This window comes from Castor canadensis, chromosome 11 (genome assembly GCF_047511655.1).
Source record: "Castor canadensis chromosome 11, mCasCan1.hap1v2, whole genome shotgun sequence".
Classification (NCBI taxonomy): domain Eukaryota; kingdom Metazoa; phylum Chordata; class Mammalia; order Rodentia; family Castoridae; genus Castor; species Castor canadensis.
This window is the reverse complement of record NC_133396.1, coordinates 105,320,157-105,341,382: the sequence shown is the minus strand read 5'-3', so window position 1 is coordinate 105,341,382 and position 21,226 is coordinate 105,320,157. Positions and strand designations below refer to the sequence as shown.

At 51.9% G+C, this 21,226-nt stretch overlaps 2 protein-coding genes and 1 non-coding gene across 3 annotated transcripts; 2 read left to right on the top strand and 1 right to left on the bottom strand.

The window, feature by feature from the left end:
* The first annotated feature begins 555 nt into the window (after window positions 1–555).
* On the top strand, window positions 556–6,852 carry Rab25 (RAB25, member RAS oncogene family). Its single transcript, XM_020181329.2, has 5 exons — window positions 556–854; window positions 3,837–4,032; window positions 5,185–5,378; window positions 6,058–6,138; window positions 6,529–6,852. Exons 1-5 carry the CDS (start codon window positions 812–814, stop codon window positions 6,654–6,656), a joined length of 642 nt encoding a protein of 213 aa, XP_020036918.1. The 5' UTR covers window positions 556–811; the 3' UTR covers window positions 6,657–6,852.
* Window positions 6,853–7,407: 555 nt separating this feature from the next.
* Window positions 7,408–20,878, bottom strand: Mex3a (mex-3 RNA binding family member A). Its single transcript, XM_020181325.2, has 2 exons — window positions 16,924–20,878; window positions 7,408–13,353 (listed from the first exon to the last, which is right to left on the bottom strand). The coding sequence occupies exons 1-2, from the start codon at window positions 17,375–17,377 to the stop codon at window positions 12,242–12,244; spliced, it is 1,566 nt and encodes a 521-aa protein (XP_020036914.2). The 5' UTR covers window positions 17,378–20,878; the 3' UTR covers window positions 7,408–12,241.
* On the top strand, window positions 20,814–20,977 carry LOC141414154 (U1 spliceosomal RNA). The gene has a single exon (XR_012439238.1). It is a non-coding gene; the product is annotated as a U1 spliceosomal RNA (small nuclear RNA).
* The last annotated feature ends 249 nt before the right edge of the window (window positions 20,978–21,226 follow it).

Genomic DNA, 21,226 nt, shown 5'->3' with positions numbered 1-21,226 from the left:
ATGTTTCTAGAGCAGGTTTGTTAAGGAGCTACCAGTGCCCCAATGCCATTGGAAAAGACCCATCCCAGGCGATGGGTAGACTGTGAGTCCCAGCTCCACCCAAGGTGAGAAACACTGCCCATCCCAGGCCCTGGGGTATTAGGGAGGGGCAGAAGCCACAGGGGCCACAGTGTGGCTCCCGCAGCTTTTCACTGCAGCAAGATGACTGGTATCCAGCCCCCACCCTTTGCCCCAACAGCCCTTCCTCCAGTGGTCCCACTGTGTCTCCTACCAGAGCCTTTGAAGGAAAAGCAGGAGGCCAACTCAATTTCTCCTCCCCTGAGGGGCACTAGTGACTGGCCCCTCCCCTCACCACAGATTCTGGAGCCAAGCAATACGCACTCAGCCCTCAGTGAGCTCTCTCTAAAAGTCCTGGGCCCCCAGCTTCCCCAACAATTCCCCCTTTGGTCAGACTCTTCTACTCCAAGGAGCCCAGGCTGAGAGCAGACACCCAACCTGTCTAACCTGTCTGACGTCATCATCTCTCCACCCACCTGGGCTGCAGGTCCCCAGCCACCCGCTCTTCCTGTTCTCGGCTTCCGTCCTCTCAGCTTCCACATTGCACCCCCACCTGCCAGAGTTGAGACTCCCAGGCGCTGCCTAGCTTTGAGTCGGCCCTCAACCCCTCTGGCTGCATAAGTCTCCTGACCCCCAGTGAGAGAAGAGGTGGGTCCAGGTCTCTTAAGAGCTGACGGTTGGGGGCATTGAGCCAACACACAGACTTGTGACCTCTGCCCCCCAAAGACACCTGCACTCTCCATGCAGAGCCAAGATGGGGAATGGAACCGAAGAAGATTATAACTTTGTCTTCAAGGGTAAGTTGGGGTCCATGAAGAGAGAGGAAACCCGAGAGAGCAAAAAGAGATAAATAGGACCAGAAAGGGCTGAGGGAGGGGGGTGGGGGAGGCTCTCCTGTTTTTTTAATCTTTTACCAGGACCTCCCAGGGCTCATCCAACACTCAGGCTAAGAAAGAAAGCTTCAGAGAATGAGAGGTTATAGGGCAAAAGGCCTGACATTGCTCCACTGTAATAAATTCCTTTATATTGCTGAGTTAGGCTCCCCTGCCCCAGTACTAATGGAAGCCCAAATCCCTGGAATAGTCAACCACTGCAGCACAAGAGATGGAAGTCAGACTTCAGAAAGGACTTCCAAATTGGGTAGAGGGGAAACAAACAGATTTAAGGGGGAAGAAAGTCATTTTTCTGGGCAGGTGTACAAGAAAGGAGAGATCTAATTATTATCAGGCTAGATAATAAATGCAGAAGAAAAGATGTAATGAGTTTGAAGCAGGATCTGATAGAATCCATAGGACTGGTGGAGTGACTCAAGTGGTAGAGCACCTGCCTACCAAGTGTAAAGCCCCAAGTTCAAACCCCAGTATCACCAAGAATCCACAGGACTCCTGGGCTTAAGTCTTGTCTGGCTGAGTTTTGGCACATCTCTTGGACCTGGATACCACGCACCAGGTTCAATTTGGTTGTCCCTGAAAGTGGTCATGTGTCCTTTCTGCTTCTTTATCTTAGCCCTGTGTTTGGTTCCTCTGTGGTTCCCAACCCCACCTCCACACCTACTTGAGGCTGGGCGGACCTGTAGGTTCTCCTTCCCTTTCCAGCTACCCCACCCTACTGCCTCTACCAGCCAGCAGCCCTGCCCTCACACAAGCTGGGGAAACTGTACTCCAGGCGTCCTTCCCAGGAAGGGGAGATAGGGAAAGGCTTGACAATAGTTTGGGAGCAATACTACTACTAGTAGTAATTACTACTGTTTATTGAGTTCTTACTAGGTTTCAACTACTAGCTTGTTAATCACTATAACCACCCCCTCGTTATCTTTCTTTCCTTCCTTCCTTCCTTCCTTCTTTTTTTTTCCTTCCTTCCTTCCTTTTTTTTTTTGGCTTTTGAGATAGGATTAGCCCAGACAGGCTGGCCTCAAACTTGAGATTTTCCTGCCTCAGCCTCCCGTGTGCTGGAATTACAGACATGCACTCACACCCAGCCAAAAAATATTTTTCAGAGAGGCAGTATAACACAATGGCCAGGAGCCAGACCAAGTTCAGATCTCAGCTCTGCCACTTAGAAGTTAATGCAAGTGGGGTCTCCAGAAGCAGACACTGAGAAATTTGAGGTGTTCAGTGTTGATTACAGACAACATGTCTGACAGCAAAGGGAAGGAAACACAGAACTGTGCTGTGCGGAGGGAGAAGTCAACTGCAATGCGGGCTCCACAAAGCCTGGATCAAGGTCTGGGATGGCCTCACCTTGTTTGGGGCTCTGCATAGGGCTACCTGGGAAAGACCTGACATGTATCCACCCCCGAGGCAGCTGTGGAAGGAGCTGAGGAGGCTGTCTGCCTGTGCTCCTGCAATGATGGGAGTGGGTTCAGTCCTTCCTTGAAGGTGATCTAGACAGTCCATCTCTATGTTTACCACACTAGCTGTGTTATCTTGGGCAAGTCATTTGACCACCCAAGGGCCTTCCTTGTTTATAAAAGTGGGAAAAATAATAATGGCATTTACTTCAGGGCATTGTCCTGAGGACTAAATGAGTGAATATGTGTAAAGCTTTTTAGGATTGTGCCTGGCACTTAGTAAGCATTCAATAAATGTTCACCACTGGTATCTCCATTTTACAAATGTAGGAATTAAGGTTTAGAAGTGAGTAGCTTACAAAAGGTCATGAAGTCAGTAGTAGTTAAACCTGTTTGACTCCAAAATGCTTGCCCTGAGCAACTATAGGACCCGAGGTCAGGGCTGGGTGCCCACCCACTGGAAGAGACAAAATAGGGATGAGGTTCCTAGTACAGAAGAGGCAGGAACACACACATACACATGCCCTTACCAACACACACCCGGAGTGCTTCCAGCTCCTTCTTGCCCTGTACAAATATGGCTTTTTTTTTTTTTTTTTGGTGGTGGTGGTGGGGGTTGCAGTATGGGGTTTGAACTCAGGGCTAGGCAGGTGCTCTACCACTTGAGCCACAAACCCAGCCCTTTTTGCTTTAGTTATTTTTTTTTTAATTGGGTCTTGTCTTTATGCCCAGGCTGGCCTGGACCACCATTCTATTTACACTTCCTATGTAGCTGGGATGACAGGCACATACCACAATGACAATTTTTTTTTTTAATTGGTTGAGATAGGGTCTCGAAAACTTTTTGCCTAGGCTAGCCTCAACTGCAATCCTCCCAATCTCCGCCTCCTGAGTGGCTAGGATTACAGGCATGAGCCATCACACTCAGCCCTTTTCCATGTTTACACACCTCAGTAACCTCTCCACATTACACCCATACACAGCCCACAGAAGTCACTCTCACCAGCAATGCTGACTGGCTCTGCACTCACTGCTTAACAGAGCACGCCTGTAATCCTTATAGCTCCTTTGCTTGTTTTAACCTCCTGGCCCTTCATATCCCAGGACCAATGCACTGTGGATGCAGAGTTGCATGCTCAGTCTCTGCCAGGAGAGCCAGCTCCCTACTCAGTTTTCTGAGCTCAGTTCCCTACCCCCACCCCCTTTTTTTTTTTTTTTTTTTTGCAGTACTGTGGTTTGAATTCAGGGCCTATACCTTGAGCCACTCCACTGGCCCGTTTTTTGTGATGGGTTTTCTTGAGATAGGGTCTTGCTAACTCTGCATGGGCTGGCTCAAACTATGATCCTCCTGATCTCTGCCTCCTGAGTAGCTCATGAGCCACAGTCGCCTGGCACAGCTCCCCCTTTCTGCTGAACAGACCCTCCAAGCTCAGGTGTGGCTTGGGGCTGCTGTGCCCTGTGCTCAGTCATTATCTCTCTGCTCCTTCAGTGGTGCTGATCGGCGAGTCAGGTGTGGGCAAGACCAATCTGCTGTCCCGATTCACACGCAATGAGTTCAGCCACGACAGCCGTACCACCATCGGGGTTGAGTTTTCTACCCGCACTGTAATGCTGGGCACCTCTGCTGTCAAGGCGCAGATCTGGGACACAGCTGGCCTGGAGCGATACAGAGCCATCACCTCGGCGTGAGCCCGGTCCTGGGGAGTGGGGAGAGGGGAGCTTGTGGGTTGTGGGAGCCCCAGAAAGTCAGGAAACATCTCTGGAGGAGGAGGGAGAGGCAAGGAACCCAGCAGTATGCTCCAAAGGAGGTGGAGGTCACAGGAGAAAAATGAGCAGCAAACTGCAACAGACAGAATGTAATAATACTAACTAGTAGGACTAAAAACAAAGAGTCGTTGCCACTGCTCACTAAGCATTTGTCATGTGCCCTGGATGGTACAAAACCTCATACTTGGTATTTTATGAAACCTTTAAAGCACCACAGAATTAAGATGCAATAATAAATCCCTGCTTACATGCAAGATGAAATCCGGGTGGAGCTGGGATAGGGCAGGCTGCATGGACCAAGAGCGCCCCCTGACTTTGGCACAGTGCTCTGCACTTGGCACCATTCATCTAAACACAAATGCCAAGGGCTGGACCTGGAGTGTGCATTTTATTAAGTCTCAGAAGATACACAGGAAGTTAGGCCTCCTGACATCACATCCAAAGTGTCTCCTAGTCAGTGTCAGGCCCAAGTGTGTGCAAGATGGTCTATGAACATATGGTGGGGAGCAGTGCCTGCAGGGAGCTACAGTTACAAACTCAAGAGCCACAAGCACGTATCATTTTTAGTCACTTGATCTTTTATAAGCCTGGGTTGATTCATCAATAAATTGGGAGTGATTAGACATCACCAATCTGAAGACTGCCCTTCCAACCCTAAGGGGCAAGCTGGATGCTTGCAGGGATTCCTTGGTGGTCAGGCCAGGGACTGCTGCAAGGAGCAGGCATTTGGCTAGTCCAAGAAAGATGGCCACTGGAGAGAAGAGGGCACTGGATTGAGGAACCACGTGAGGAAGATCTCAGAGGTGGAGCATCCAGGAGGCACAACTGGCCAGAGCCTGGATAGGCATAGTGGGTGGAAGGGACCAAAAAGTCAGGACAAGGGACTGAAGAAGCAGAGGGGTTTTGAGGAATCTTGGACTGCCCTGCCAGATTTTAGGTCCTCAGTTTCCTTATTTCCTAATGACTGATGCTCTAATTGCAGGCATTTCAGCTTGATGGCTATGTGCTGATGCTAGATCTAACACCCCTATCTGTCTCTGTCTCTGCTCATCCTTCTCACTCCTACCCAGGTACTATCGTGGAGCAGTGGGAGCCCTCCTGGTGTTTGACCTAACCAAGCACCAGACCTATGCTGTAGTGGAACGATGGCTGAAGGAGCTCTATGATCATGCCGAAGCCACTATTGTTGTCATGCTTGTGGGGAACAAAAGTGACCTCAGCCAGGCCCGGGAGGTGCCCACTGAGGAGGCTCGAATGTTTGCAGGTGAATGCCCACGCCCACCCAATCAGATTCTTCCAAGCTTGCCCACAACCTCCCAGCTCCAACATACCTCGTCTCTGCTCTCACTCTTAGGCCTCCTGCATGAACTTATTCCATATGGTTCTTTACTTCTATCTTCTTTTGCTCAGGATCTCCCAGCCCTTCCTCTCTGGTACCTTGTGTCTCCCATTATGTCTTCCCATTTGCCCTGAGATTGTCTTTGATTTTGGCTGTACCCCAGTTTGAACTTAGGGCCTGATGCTTGCTAGGCAGGCACTCTACCACTTGAGCTAGTTCACCAGCCCCCCCTGAGATTGTCTTCATTGGCAACCATTCATAGTTGATTTTAAGACTGTCCCACCCTGCAATGCTGGAAGATCCTGGTGGGCTCCACTTGGCTATCAGTAGATCAATATGGTGATTTAGGGCGCATGCTCCAGAGCGTCTCCTCTTGGTGAGCTACTAAATGTGGGCCATTGAGCAAGTTCCTTCTTCATTCTCTCTGTTTCTGGGTTTCAGTTTCCTAACTGAACCTACCTTATAGGTTGTTTTAACCATTAAGTGAGCTACTATATGCCAAGGGTTTAGAACATAGCAAACGTACATAACAGTAAGTAAGTATCATTATTGTTAAAACTATTGCCTTTGACCCCCACAATTAGTGATTTTCCTTTCTTTGCAGAAAACAATGGGCTGCTATTCCTAGAGACTTCAGCACTGGACTCCACTAATGTTGAGCTGGCCTTTGAGACTGTCCTTAAAGGTGAGAGGCTGCCTCCATTTGGCAGCCCCTTCCACCTCTGGAGTCAGTGGTGGAATACAGATATCCAGTCCTCACCCCAGCTGACTCCCCCCAGCCATGGGGTCCCCAGCCTTCTCAGAGCCACCGGCACTACTGCCTTAGTACTTAGTACTTCTCCAGGGATTCCCCACATACACACACTTGGAGCTTAGGGAAGGAACTGGAAAGTCACACTAACCAGGGGACTGAGTCTTGTTCCTTCTCCATCCAGGTAAGTAGAAGGGACCCAAGTACTGCAACTCCACCTCCTTTCAGCAGACACTCCTGCAGAGGGGCATGCAAAGTATGTATGTGGGACCAGGCTCTAGTGCAGAACCTTCTGGTCTAATCATTTGCTCTCTGCCCTCTCAGAGATCTTTGCAAAGGTGGCCAAGCAGAGGCAGAACAGCACCAGAACCAATGCCATCGTCCTGGGCAGTGCCCAGGCTGGGCAGGAGCCCGGCCCTGGGGAGAAAAGGACCTGTTGTATCAGCCTCTGATCTTGGCCATGGCCAACCCTGCCCCTCCTGGTTTTCTGGTAATCCCCATCCCCCACTGCAGGACCTTTCTCTGCCCTTTGGTTACCTTTCACAGATACCCAGAATCCTAGGGTCTTCATGTCCCACCATGCATGTCTCTATCATCTGTCTACCCCCTCACAGACTAGGGCCCTCCAATAAAGCTGTTTTGTACCAATGCCTGACTATCCTGCTGCCTGTATCTGTCTGTTCCCTCCACCCAGTCTGTGCAGCCCCTCACCCCTCCAACTTTGGCCCCTCCTCCTCTGAATCCCTGATTCCCTCTCCCCAGGAACTCTGTCCTCCCCACCATACTGCTCCCCTGGGCCAGCTGCCTCTGGAGTGCTGTGGTCTGGGGATAGTGCCAAGGGGGTGGGAGCTGCCCACCCTTCCCTCTACAGGACAGGTGTGTGTGGGGGGGACAGCATGGAGGGGAGGGGTATCTGGAAGGCAAGACAAAGGAAACCATCAGCGGGCACCATCTGGTGCCCAAGGCCCTGGTGCCAATAACTGAGGTCACTCCAATGCCAGGGCTAAGAGGAGGAGCCTAGGGGAGATGCAAGGGAAAGTGGGAGTTAGGGCCAGCATTGTATGTGTGTGTGGAGTGGAAGGAGTTTCCTATGCTGGGAGGTGGAAGGTGAGAGCCCTCCATCCAGTCTTCCTGTCCCCAGCAGGGATGGATTGAATCTGGTGGAGCAAGTAAGGAAGGATCCAGTTTTCGGCTCTCCACCCTTTCTCCATGAAGCCTAGGAAATATCTGTTCAGTTCAGGGTCTGTGACCTCTCAACTTTCGCTGTTCTGCAGGAGAGGGTGGAAGGAGGTGTGAGGCATTTCTAAAAAGACAAGGAAGTAAATGGGGAAGGAAGAGAACAGAATTGAGTGCTTGGAGATTTACATGGGCAGCTGGGAATAGCAGAGGGGGAGCCTGAGGATGGCAGGGAACTCTGGAAACATCTACTTCCCATGAGGTGTGTAGACACCCAGAGTTAAGCCAGAGATAATTTACAATCCCCACCAGTTTCTCCCACTTACCCAAGAAAGCACAGACTGACACCTTAAGTAATAATACTTTTAATAAAATTAAGTTCTTAATAGCACATTTAATACATTAACCCTCCCCCTTCTTGGTTTCTCTGCATTTTGTGCAACATCACTTTGACTTGATTATTCATGGGTCTGTTTAATTTCCCGCCTTTATTTTGCTTTTGAAATCTTTTTTTCTTGGTGGATTTGTTCCTGTTTTCACTAGATGCCTCAAATTAAGTCTGACCACGATCCTACTCTACTTTCTACAGTGGAGAGACCATCCCCCCTGCCCCAGGGCTGTCTCCACCCACCCCTCTACCCCTCCCGTACCCTCGAGTGGGCAAGGGGAAGCCCTCCCCATCCCAGACGCTACCATCCCAAACTATCGAGGGTTCTAGGACAAAAAGAGCAGGGAGGATATCTGTCCCTTGGTGGGGCGAGAAGAGTAAATTGGGAAGAGGGAGATGTGTTTGGGGTCTAGGGTCAGGGCGGGGCATGGCAGTCATTGGTATAATGGAGCAGGTGTGGCTTGTCAAAAGGAGAGCCTAGTGGGCTCCCCTCCCCCTCGGATAGGAGGGAGGGCTTGATCTGATTGCCAGCTGGAGCTAGTAGAAGGCAAGTGCTTAAAAAATGTTCATCCTCACATACAAAAGCCAGACTCCCAATTTACTGTGAGGAAGGCAAAGTGCCCTTGGGCACAGTGGGTGACCCATATCTGAACATCTAGTGCTGCAGGTGGGCTGCAGCAGTAGGGGTCAGAGCTGGGGTCACCCAAAGTCCCTGTGCCCTTCCCCTGCCTCTGTACTCTTGGGAAGGCGTTTCTCCTAGGCCTTCAAGGACAGTGTTTCCACTCTATGCCTCTGGGTAGGAAGTCCTTGGAACTAATTTTTATGAGATGATAATTTGCAAACCTGTAAAGCATTGCACAGATTTCAAGAGATTGCTCCTCTCACTGCTGTCATGGAGGTCAAAAGCTAGGTGGAATGTGGGATGGGAACAGGAATGGGGTCTGATTCTCCCAGTGCTCTTGAAGCTCTGAGAAGGTGGGAAGCATATGTACATTTCTGGAATGGCTAACCAGGCTCTTCAATCAATCTGTAGTGAAGGGGATTGAGGATATATATATATATATATACTTCAAGGACTTCCTCAGGTCTGGAGAAGCTGGTTTGGAAGGGTTGGAGCTGAGCAGTCTCCATCCTAGATACCCCAGGAGAGGTCAGATCACATTACAGTAAGGGCTGTCCAACAGAGACAGTGATGGCTAGGCCCCCAGTCCAGCCCCACCTGGTTGAGATGATCAGTGTGCGTACATCTTTTCAAAGACCCTGGGAACTGAGCCCCTCATCTACTTGTCCCAAAATTAAAACCCCGTGGATTCTCAGAATCAACCCCAGCAGACTGGAAGCTCCCAATCTTAACTAGCAACTACTCCAACCCTGACACCTGAAGATGGGCGGCTCAGGGTGGACTCAGCCACTTCCCTCCTCTATTCTTTTCCATACTTTTATACATTCTACTGGACCCAGGGGCCCTCAACGCTACTAAACTTTAAGCTATCTGAGTATCGTCTACTAAGTAACTAGTAATTCTTTTTTTCTCTAGGATTATATGAAATAAATTTGAATTATTATTATTATTATTTTGTAGTATTCTCTTCTTTTAAACCCCTCGGTTTTTCTTTTTCTTCTCTCGTTTTTGGTTAAAAAAAAAAATCTATTTCTCTTAAATCTCACACCTCTCTGAGGGTTCCCACAGGCCTGCTAGGCCTTCATTCTGGATTTCCCCTCCTCACTTGCCCCAGGGACAGGGCAGGGGAATGGGGGGGGGGACACACCAGGATCCTCAGTCCTTAGTCCCACAATTTCTTCCTTTCTAGTTAATCCCTTTCTTTGTTTGGCTCTGCCGGCTCCCCTGAGGGGGAGGGGGAGAGGGGAGGAGGAGCCCACAGAGTGAAATCCAATCTACTTGTGGGGGCCCCAGAAGGGACCAGGTTCCCCCAGGCCCTCTCTCCACCATCCATCCCAGGATGCTCCCCCAAGAAAAGCAAATGACATTCCTCCCCAAAAAAAAGTGGGGGAAAAAAGGAACGTAAACTCGAACATATATTAAAAACATTTTTTTTTAAGATTTAACTCTGAATACAAATGTATTTTCTTCTTCTTCTCTCCCTACATATATTCTAAACCTTCTAAAGTTTTTTTATTTTTTTAAGGATCACTTTATCATAAAATAAAATATCCTTTTCATATAATAAATTACCTAATAAAAAGTCTTTTTTTTCATATTAGCCCAGGTTCTTTGCTACATTTATACGGTAATAAACGCCTTTATTAAAATAGAATATTAAATTATAAAGAACTGCTTTTTTTTTTTTTTTTTTTTTTTTTTTGCTATTTTTGTTTCCTCTCCTCGGTGTTAGTTGCCCAACTCGCTCCCTCTCCCTCTCAAGCTCTTTCTCTCCGGTTTTGTAGCTCACTCAGTTTTGCATTTGTTTCTAGGTCTGGCTCACTCAGTAAGGGTGGGATAAAATCTACTGAGCCCCCTAGTGTAACAGTCTTTTGCCTTTGTGGGTAAGAAGTGGAGAGGGGGAGGGGGATCCACAGACAGACATCCCTTCTTCCCACCCCCCTCCCACCCGCCCCCTGGCAACCGAGGGTGCCCATTTGGTTTGGTTTCTATTGTACAGACATCTCAGGATGGCTCACATTGGTGGGAAGGAGGGAAGTTGCCACAGGCCAGTTTTCTGGACTGTGACTTCCTTCCTCTCCCGTCCCAAGCTGGTGGTCTGGAGGGGAAGGTTGAAGAGAGGTGAGTTAATTCCCAACAAGCAGAGGAAGGAGAATAGGGAATCCCCTCTATGCCTCTATCTCTGCACCCCCATTCCTGCACCCCTTCTCCATCCAAGAAGAATGGGACTATGAGCTTTTAAGTGCTCAGTGATCACTCAGCACAGTCCCACTCCATTATATACAAGTATCTCCTGGACCCCTGGGCCTCCCATACCCTTATCCTCTCCTGGCCCGGCCAGCGGAACCAAGAGGGTGGGAGGGTGGTGGCAGCCCCAAGTGAGCAGTTAGGGGGATGCCAGTCCCGTCACAATACATGATTCTTTGAACAGGCCTGCGACACCCCAATTCTGCTTTGCCCTGGCCTGACCCCTCTCTGAAGGCTTGGCCTCTCTCTCCAACCACAGTAGGTGGGACAGAGACTTCATGATTTGCACATTAATAAGGATTCAATAATGGTTCAGTCAGGTCCAGAGAGGGGTCAGAGAGTAAGCCACTACAGGGGAGGGGAGCCCTTCCAGCCACCAGTCTCTCCTGCCCGACGCCCTTTCTTGCTTCTGGTTCCCCCCTCCCATAGCCAGAAAATTCAGGCCAACAACTGTTCCCTAACTATAATGCCCATAGATGATGAAGGTGGGGGGTGTTGGCCCTATATGCATCCCAGTATTAGTTGCCCTTCAAATTGTCACTAAGAATGGGGATACATTCCATCAAGAATTGGAGCTGCTTCTTTGGAGGAATGGGGGAGAGGGCCTTCCAGTGCCTGAAGAGAAACTGGAGGGACCATCAAAACATTCTTCCCCCTACTTCTCCCTAAGGGGATGGTGTCCTCAAAGCTGGGCTGAAAGGGGCAGGAGAGGGGAGAAGGTTAGAAAGGCAAAGAGAAGGAATAAAACCGGGTTGGAAGTGAATGCCACCCAGGGGAAGGAAAGAAAAGAGCTGGAGGAAAAGGAAGAAAGCAAAGAGGGAGAACAAAGAAAAGAGCTGGAGGAAAAGGAAGAAAGCAAAGAGGGAGAACCCAAGGAAGGAAAGATGGGGGAAAGAGAGAAAGGAAAAGCTGGTGGGGGCAGAGAAGCCCCTCTCTCCAGATTCCTCTAGCCCAGCTTTGTGGGGACAGAAGAGTTTTGAGCCCTTTATTGATTGACATGCTCCTCCCCAACCCACCCCCCAGAAGATCTATGCAAACTTTTGACAGGGCCCCAACACCCTTACACTGTTGGAAACTCAGGAACAGTTTCCCAAACAGGATATGGGGGAGGGGGGTCTAAAAAAAAAGGGTCATGTTAGGAGGCTGGAGGTCAGGGCCAGAGGGCTGGGATTACAAAGAGCACCTCTAGATACAGATGGCAATTCTCCCTCTCCCTTTCCCCCACCCCCTCCACAAAAGGGGTAGAGTGACACATAGTTGGGGTGGAGGGTAGAGAGGGTCAGGAAGCCTTAGGGGCCACCTCTGGCAAAACAAAAGTTTCTCTTAGCTGCTTCCAGATTTAAGGGTGTGTTGAGGTATCAGAGTTGTAACTCTAGTAAAACTTTCTGTCTGGCCCCCTCCCAATCTTTCCAGGATAGGGTAACCAGAGGCTCTGAAAATGGCCCACCCTCCAGCCACCACCGCCTCCCTTCCCCCATCCCCAGCGAGCGAATATCTCTAAGCACCTTGCCCCCGAAAATCACTGATTTCCAAAAGGCCCTAGTGGAAAACAGGTCCAGGGTGAGTCCCTGGGGAGTGGGCCCAGGAGACATGGGGCAGGTGGCTTAGGAGAATATTCGGATGGCTTGCGTGGCTGTGATGTGGCAGACAGGACACTCCGGGTCCGTCCTCTCGCAAATGCGTACTGCACATTCCATGCAGAAAAGGTTGTGTCCGCAGGGCACGAGGGCGGCAGTCACTTCGCTCTCAAAGCACACCATGCAATCCCGCCCACCACCGGGGCTCCGCAGGCCGCCCCCCCCAAGTTTAGAGAAGCCCTGGAGCTGCTCTCCCGGCGGGCGCCTCGGGAGTCCAGCCAGCTCCGGCCCTGCGGAGGTGGCAGGAGAGCGGTGAGCGCCAGGAGGCCCAGTACGGGCCTTGGCGGAAGAGGACGATGAGGAGGAGGCGGAGGAGAAGAGCACTGAGGAGGGCGTGGCATTCTCCTGGCCCGCCCACAGTGGGGGGCTAGTCTCGGCCACACCATAGTACATGTCCTGCTTGCCCACGCCGCCATAGCCCGGAAATAGGTATCCGCCGTAGCCAAAGTCCCCGCCCTGCTCGCCCAGGCGCGGGGCCTCAAAGCCAGAGTCCACTCCGCACTCGCCGATGCAGCCCAAGCTGTTCTGCCGGAAGGTGGAGAGGGGTTTGCAGCCCGGTGGGTGCACCCGCCAGGCATCTGAGTAGCGGCTGTCCAGCGCAGCGTCGGGACTCCCCGCCAGGAAGTCGTTTTCATTGTTGTACTCGAGGATCTTGCCAGTGCGCACAGCGATATGCGTCTCGATCTCCTCCCGCGCACGCTCCACGTTGCCGGGAGCACCGGTGATCTCGAACACTGGGTCGCGGTCACGGCTTGGCGTGATAATGTATGTGTTGGTCTGCTGCTGGATACGCTTAATGGTTGCCCCCTTTGGGCCCACTACCAATCCCACCACGCGGTAGGGCACTCGCACACGGATGGTCACCTGGCCCGGCAGAGCAGGGGCCACACCAAAGGCTGCTCCTGACTTGTTGCGGGAAGCCCGGATCATAGAGAAGTGCTCAGCTGCTGAGATGATTTCCCGCCGGGCTGTAGCCACGTCCTCCCTCCGCCCTGTCACCATGAACACCGGCTCTTCACCCCGCACTGGCGTCTTGATGTAGGTGTTGGTTTTGGCCCTCAGAGCCTTAATCTTGCAGCCTGGGATAGAGTGGCAAAGGAGAGAAAGAAAGCTCACAGGACAGGAAGTTTGTGCTGGAAACCAGTAAGCCTGATCCTTACGCAGTTACCTAGCCTCCCAGGAACTCTTCCTTTCGGCCAGTGAAACCCTCAGAACCACACATACAGCCAACCCTAACTACAACAATCCACTCATCAAATCTCTTATCTACCCAATGTTATCATCAACGGAAGATTTCAAAATGCACCAACTTTCCCTCATGTTCCATTCCGAACCTTCCAGATTCATCCACTCCTCCAAAACCACAAGTGATCACTGACCAGACAAGCTGCTAACTTCAAATCTATTCAGGAACTCCTCCCCAAACATTTGCTGTTCCTTAATTTCTCTGGCTACTCACAAATTTCCAAATCACTTATCACTGCCCCCCATCTGTCACTGATTCTGGTCATTGCACAGAGCCCCAAGTGCACTCAGAAACCCCACAATACACTCCTTATTTGACCTCCATTCTAGCTGACTCCATCTGCTCCGTGACCTTCCCCTATGGCTTCTAATCCGTAGTTTTTCTCTGTGGGACCTCAAATCTTAAGGAGTTTGCAGTAACTACAGCAGTGTGGGATACTGGGGAGGGTGTGAGAATCAGAATTGCAAGGAAGAAAAGAAGAGTGAGAAGATAAAGAAAATCATCACCCAATCCATGTCATTCCTGTCCCCCCTGTCCTCTGGGAGCAGGAGAGCTGAGATGGGCTGGAGGCTGAGCAGGGTGAGGGAGAGGGCATTCTGGACCCATGATCCTGCTTTAAAGAAGGAGCTGATTAAAGCTGGGAGGTTGGGAAGAGAGGCAGAAAGAGAAAGAACAGCGAGACAAAGAGACAAAGAGGGAGAAGGGAAGAATGAAAAGTGAGGAAGGCTGGGATGCCACACAGGCCTCAGAAAAGGCTTCAGACTTTGATGGCTGATTGGACAAGTCCCTTTCCTCCTTCCTCACATTCCCCCTCCCTACCCCTAGTTTCACACAGAACCTTATAGACACACACCCTTCCTCCGAGCACAAATGCCACATGTGAGTCTGCACATATAGTATACAGCTAAGAGCCACAACAATGCCAGGTACCTTTATCTAAACAGTACTTGTGGGGCAAACTATATACATATATTTTCATATCCCCTTCACATGCGCATGTGGTACCTGTGTTTCAGTCTTCCACTCTCAGCCTCCCCAAACTGTACGCACATTCCTATACACACCCACAACTTCTTTTCTTTTTTTTCTTTCTTTTTTGAAGCAGACTGGCTGGCAACTCACATTCTCTTGCTTCTGCCACCTGAGTGCTGGGATTACAGTAGGCACCCACGCTCAAAACTTGCCCCCCCTCCATTCACAGATGTGCTCCCATCCATCTCCACCTCACTCCCCACCACACCACCTACCCCAACCAAGTGGTCTGCTTTTCTGATTCTCCCCCAACCCTCCAACTACAGGCCGAAGTGAGCTCAGTTTTCCCCTCCTTCCTCCACTCCAGATGGTGTCTTCTTCAACCCTTAGCAGAATGGGATTGGGAGAATAGGGTAGTTTGGGAGCAGATCATTTAGACAGAATTTGCTCTGCCTCTTGTCTTCAGACCTCTTGGCAGTTAAGAAGTCCTACCTGTTGTCAAGCCCACAATCCTTGCTGCTTTAATGTCGTAGATGATTGTTTGTGAGGCTTGGAGGACTGAGGAAAGTGAAGTGGCCTCTCATGTCACTTCTATTTAAATGCCATCTGATGGGCACCTGGGTTCTGGCTCTAAGTTTTGGGTCCATAAACTTAAGTGGGAGCTAGGGATTTTTGAGGGATGGGGTTGGAGCGAGGACAGATCAGGGCATAAAATGAAGAAGAAAAGCTAGAGGCCTGGGGGTACATAACTGGAAGTGGGCCTCATCCCAGGTTCCGCAACCCTGAAGAAGCATTTCTTGAAGGGAAAAGACCCACTGGTCCTCACCTTCCTGGAGGTCAAATAGAGAAGCACTGCAGCAGGAGGAGGGAGGTCAGACAAGAGAAAGGACTTCCATATACTTAAAGAATGAGGGGGAGGCACATCTCTGAATAAGAGAAATCCACCTACTTTATGAGGGATGGGCCCATCTGATGAGGAGGCAGAAGAGTAAAGAATGACTCCATTAAATTCCGGGGCTTCCCAAGTCCACCCCCACACCCAAGTAAAGATACTAGTGTCCCCACCCAATTCCAGCCTCAGGATCCCCAGTGTCTGACAACCAGAAGAAATCCAACTTTCTAAATCAGAAATCTCAAGAGAGCCAGCACAGTCGGGGATAAGGGCCGCGCAGGGGAGTGGCCTACTCCCTTCCTCCATTCTGCTCTCCCTTCGAAATCCCCCAACCCCTAGACTCCGAGTGGATGAGGTGGGATGTGGAGTAGTGGCCCCCCAGACTGCTTCCCCTCATCCTCCGCCAGTAGCCGTCCTCCTCCTCCACTCGGGGCCGGAATGCAGCTACTCTATTGTTCCCCACTGTGGGACAGCTCCTCCCCCGCTCCTCCCCCACCCTACACCTCCCCAGCCCAGCCCCTTTGCAATTTCCAAATCCCGCCCCCCACCCCTTGGGAAACCAGGAGAGGGAAGGGTCCCCAAGATGCTGTCTGTCCAATCTGGACCCTTACCAACATACCCACCCACCCAACCCACCCACTCAGGGATGCTGGGCTGAGGAGGGTGTGGTATCACATACTATACTGGATTAATTTTATACCCCCCTCCCAACACGCCCAGACATACAACCTCCTCCAAATCTCCAGGTGAAGGTTTGTCCCTAACCCCCAGCATACCCCCTCCAGCTCTGTCCCACTCATTTACTCAGAGACCCCTCTCCAGGCCTCTGGCCCCAGGGCCCTGGCCAGCCCAGAACAAAAGCCAGAGAGGGAAGAGGAGAGGTTCACGACAGGACTAGTACTTCCTTGGAGACACCCCTTCCAAAATCCTAAGGAACCTCCAACTTTGATGTGTGGGTGACCACAGGACCCCCCTCCTCCTATGGCTCCCCTCACCCCTTTTCCCCCAGACTGGGACCCTCCCCTGAGCCACACCCCCTTCCATTCCTACACTCAGCTCAACAAAGAGACAAATTCTCAGTCTGGCTTCACGGACTAGGTCCCCCCCAAAGTCTGTAACTCCAGGCGGCTGGGGGTCCCAGGGGTGCCCCCTCCCTAACCTACAAAAAGATACCAGAGTAGGGGTTTCTGAGTAACTCTTTGCACATTCCGTCAGTTTTTCTAGCTAGGAGTGGACACCCCCTCCGGACAGCCTCCCAGGATTGGGAGACCGCTTCCCCCTCCCCTTTCCCTCTCCTAGTTCGAGGATATTTCTTTGTCTACCGGCAGAGCCCTGGGGGGAGGAAGGGTCTGGAGAACCGTCCCGACTAGGGGTAGCAGGGAACTTTGTGGCACTTGGAAATCTGGGTAGGGGGCGGGTCCCCCTTTGTGGAGAAGGGACAGAGCCAGAGGCGGGCAAAGAAGGAAGAAATGAACTTTCCGCGCTGGGAATGGGGTGCCCCCCACTCCAGCCCCCTCCGTGGTCCCGGCGCCCGCTTACCTTGCCTGCCCACGATCTCGGCCACGTGCTCAGAGGTGGGCACCGGTACACACTCCGTGGTGTTGCTGCTGCCCTTCAGGCGCAGCTCGGCCTCTTTGTAGAGAGCGCAGAGCTTGGCGTCGCTCGCCCCTTTGGGGGCGGTGGGGGGCTGGGGCGTCTGCGCCGCGGGGGCCGCTGTCGGGGCGGCCGGGGGTGCCGCGGGCGGCGGCGGCTGGGCCGGCTGCGGGGGGGCGGCCGGCTGAGCGGGGGCGCCGCCCCCCCCACCTCCCCCGTCCTCGCCCGCCGTGGGGGCGGGGGGCTCCCCCAAACCCAGGAGGCAGAGTTGATCGAGAGCCAGCTGAAGGGCGCGCTCGTCTTCCAGCAGCCCTCTGTCCTTAGTGCTTCCCCCGAAACATCCTAGTTCTCCAAAGCCCCCATTTCTTTCCATTATTCCAGATACCACTAGACTAGGCATGGCGAAACAAAAGCTGGGGGAGAGAGAGAGAGGGAGAGAGAGAGGTGGTGGAAGGGAAAAGAGAGAGGAGGGGAGGGGAGAGGAGGGGGTGTGTGGGGAGGGGGGAACAAAGAACTGGGGAGGGGGGAAGAAAGCGAGATAGAAAGATAGACCCTCCTCCTAAGCCCCCCTCCCCAAGCACCCTGTAACCCGACTCCCCTCGCCCCAGCCCCCGGGGTGGGGGTGGGGGAAAAGAGAAGCAAAACCAAGAAAGCAGATCTCTTCTCCTCTCCGGGGGTGACGGGGGGCGGGGGGCTGCAGGATCTCTGCCCCCACCCCTCCCGCCTCGGACCCGGAGTCTCTAGCCTCCGCTGTCCAGACGCCCCCCCCTTTAGGCTCCCGCACCGAGCCCCAGTCCTGGAGCGGCGCTCAGTGGCCCCCAATAGAACCCAGCCCCTTCCAGCGCTCAAACTCTTTTGTTTTAAATGAACTGGATGGAGCAGCATGGAACTGACGGGAGGGGGGCGCGCCGGGGGCGCCCGGGGCATGCCGGGAGTTGTAGTTTCCCGCCCTCGGGCGCGGGGACGAATTCCTTGACCCGAGGAGGATAGGGATGTGCTCTTCCATCTCTACCCACCGCTCCCAGACAAAGCTAAGGGTGGGATGGAAATCGAGGTCCCTAATTTTTTAAGGGGAGAGTACAGGGAGAGAGGGCAGTGTGCAGAAACGGAACGGGTGTGGAAAAGGCAGTAGCAGCTCGTTCAGCTCAGGAGCGAGCTCCCGGCCCAGCCCGGGGGGTCCGGGGCCCTCTTTCTTATTGTAATGAGGGGGCCAGGGCGGGAGCGGCCCCCGCTTGGTCACTGCGGCTGTCTCCCTCCCTCCTGGCCTCTCTCCCCTCCCTCCCTGCGGCTCTCTCCCCGCCGCCCCTCCTGCTTTCCCGGAGTCCATCCGGCTCCCGGCCGCGGGGAAAGATTCTCGGCAGAACAGACAAAGCCCGCAGCCGCGATGGGGGGATGGACGGGTCTCCGCGCTTCGTGGGGGCCAGGAAGGGGTGCTGGGCTGAGGGTGGGACCCCCTGGCAAAGGATGGGGTTCCCTCATCCTTAAGCAGCAAACCATCTCTCTTCACCACCACCCCCAGCTCCCCGGTCTCGGAGATCTCAGAGGCACTGGCTGGGAGGTGAGTTGGTTTGTGTTCTTCTGATCCGTGGAGGGGGCGGGGAGGGCTATGGAGTGACGACGAGGTGAGGAAGACAAGGCGTGGAAGAGAGAGGGACGGAGAGTGGAGAGGCAGGCAAAGTCTTAAAGGCGTGGCGTGACTTAACAGTTTGGGATGACTTGAACTTTGGGTGCGGCAGGAGGGTGGAGAGACGGGGGATCGACTGGGAACCCAGACTTCGTTCAGGCCTGGGCCATGAGTACTGTTTGGAGGTGATTTGTCTCTTAGAACCCCTCATGGTTCAACTCTGCTTCACCCACCTCTCTCCCATTAAGTCAGCCTCTTGGACGCTGGAAATTTGATGAGAGTGAAAATAAGTTTTTAAGGATTGAATCGGACAATTGGACGCTTTTAGAGGGAGTTTGGGTAAGTAGGAGTGTAAGGCAGTCTTCCCCATGCGATTTTTTTTTTGGTCACCCTTTTTATACCTGAGTCTTTTCCAAGAGAAGGGATGACCTGAAGCTTGACAGAGTGAGGTCAGACTCTAAGACATACCTCCCAAAAGTATGATAAGAATGAGTGGGTGAGCCACAGTGGTAAGTGGTCCTTTTCTGGAGTGCCTTGGAAAACGAAAATCTGAATTAGTTTGTGAGGTAAAGGCCTGCTTGGAGGCTGGGTTGGTCTATGACCTCATAGACCTGGCACTTCGAGGCCATAAGGTCTGAGCTGTTTAAGCCTAGTTCCCTACACTGGTTCTTGGAAAAAGTGAATTTGCACACCTATGGGAGGGCAGGCCTGAGCAGAGGGTCCCAGGAGGGGCTAAGAGTTGGCACATCGCAGGGCCCTTCTCCTTTCTAGGCAAATCCAGGAAGGAGAACCTTGGACCCATGGACTCTGGGAGTTCCCTCCCACAGTTGGGAGGGGTGCCCTCTGCATGGAGGATTTAACATTAGATTAACAACAAATCTTAATGTGGGATTGGGTGCTGCTGTCACAGAACAGGAGTAGGAGAGGAAGCATCAAAGAGATGGGGCCCTAGAGAGTGGGCTCTTTCTGACTCTTGACCACTCTCTGTTTGTCCCAGGAACTTCCACTGGAGAAACTGTAGTACTAGGGACCATGGGGCTTTCCTTAGGAGAAGCTCCTACTATGGACCAGATGACTGATTTTCACATTAATAGAAATTAGCAGGGCTGATGGAGTGGCTCAAGTGGCAGAACATCTGCCTAGCAAGTGTGAGGCTCTGAGTTCAAACCCCAATACTGCCAAAAAAGAAAGGAAGAAAGAAAGAAATTAAAAAAGATGAAATAGCAAACAATTGCTTGGGACATTTTTGTGGGGCCACCAGCTGGCTCGGGTTTCCTGTCCCCACCGAAATGAGATTCCTCCCAGATACCCACCCTGAATTTGCTAGACCTGTGCTTTTCTCTATATCAAGCCAATTAATGCAGGAGGTTAATGACCAAAGAAGCCTTAGGGATTTGGCCAGGGAGGAAAACAAAGGGCAGAAACAAGTTTGCATGAGTGGGAAGGGGAGCAGACTGAAAGGCTGGATGGGCAAGGGGACCCAACGGGTGAATCAGCCCTCTGGGTGTGTTAATGTCCATTCTTAAGGTCACACTTCTAACAAATATTCTCCAAGGCAGGAGAGAGCACAGATTAACTCAACACTTAGCAGGCAGGTGTATGTGTGGGTGCACACATGGGAGCGTGTGCCTGCAGTTCCTGTGGGCAAGTGCCCAGAGGTGGAGGAGCCTGAGGGTGGGCACCTGAGGAGCTGTGTTCTTGGCCAGAGGTTTTATTCCCTCACCTGCTGCCTCCTTTGTTCGGGACCCCCACACTGGCACTCATACCACCCAGGCTAGGTTGCCGTCCTGGGCTCTCCTTCCTCTACCCCTGCCCATCTAGAATTATGGCCGTGAGAGCAGGAGGCCTTTTTAACACCCCCACTCACTACAATCTTTGCCTTATGAGAGAAAGGTGTATAGGTGGCATATCTTCTTGAGGACCAAGTATCAGGACCTTGAGGACTGAGCTGAATCTCATCTTTTTTTTCTAATGCCCAGGGCCTTGAACTTGCTAGACCTCCTCACAAGGGTTCTATCACTTGAGCCAGATCCCCAGCCCTGTTGTTTTTATATTTTGTTTTTGAGACAGGGTCTCAGTAAGTGCTCAGCTGGGCGCTGGTGGCTCACACCTGTAATCCTAGCAACTCAGGAGGTGGAGATCAGGAGGATTGTGGTTCAAAGCCAGCCTGGGCTGATAGTTCGAAAGACACTATCTTGAAAAACCCTTCACAATACTTACCTGGCAGGGGAAATACCATGATCACGAATGTGGTTTTCCCAGGGCGAGGCTTATCCATTGCACTCCAGATGTGCTGACCCCTGCGATTTCCCCAAATGTGGGAAACTCAACTGCATAATTTGTGGTAGTGGGGGACTGCATTCGCCCTCTCCCCTGTTTTTTTTGTTTGTTTGTTTTGTTTAAAAAAAAAAAAACAAAAAACCCTTCACAAAAAAGGTCTGGTAGAGTGGTTCAAGGTGTAGGCCCTGAGTTCAAACCCCAGTACTGAAAAAAAGAAAACAAAACCTTTGCTCAGATTGGCTTTGAATTGATGATTCTCTTGCCTCCACCTCCTGAGCGGCAGCGGGGATTATGTGTGTATGCCACCATGCCTGGCTTCCCAGCCCTCTCATCTTAATCATTGTC

Bases quoted from the DNA above. Each gene is read 5' to 3' on its own strand.
- Rab25 (XM_020181329.2), top strand. From the start codon at position 812: ATGGGGAATGGAACCGAAGAAGATTATAACTTTGTCTTCAAGG. The intron at 4,033-5,184 runs GTGAGCCCGGTC...ACTCCTACCCAG, and splicing joins TACAGAGCCATCACCTCGGC to GTACTATCGTGGAGCAGTGG. The intron at 6,139-6,528 runs GTGAGAGGCTGC...CTGCCCTCTCAG, and splicing joins CTTTGAGACTGTCCTTAAAG to AGATCTTTGCAAAGGTGGCC.
- Mex3a (XM_020181325.2), bottom strand. From the start codon at position 17,377: ATGCCTAGTCTAGTGGTATCTGGAATAATGGAAAGAAATGGGGGCTTT. The intron at 13,354-16,923 runs GTAAGCGGGCGC...ACTCTATCCCAG, and splicing joins CGAGATCGTGGGCAGGCAAG to GCTGCAAGATTAAGGCTCTG.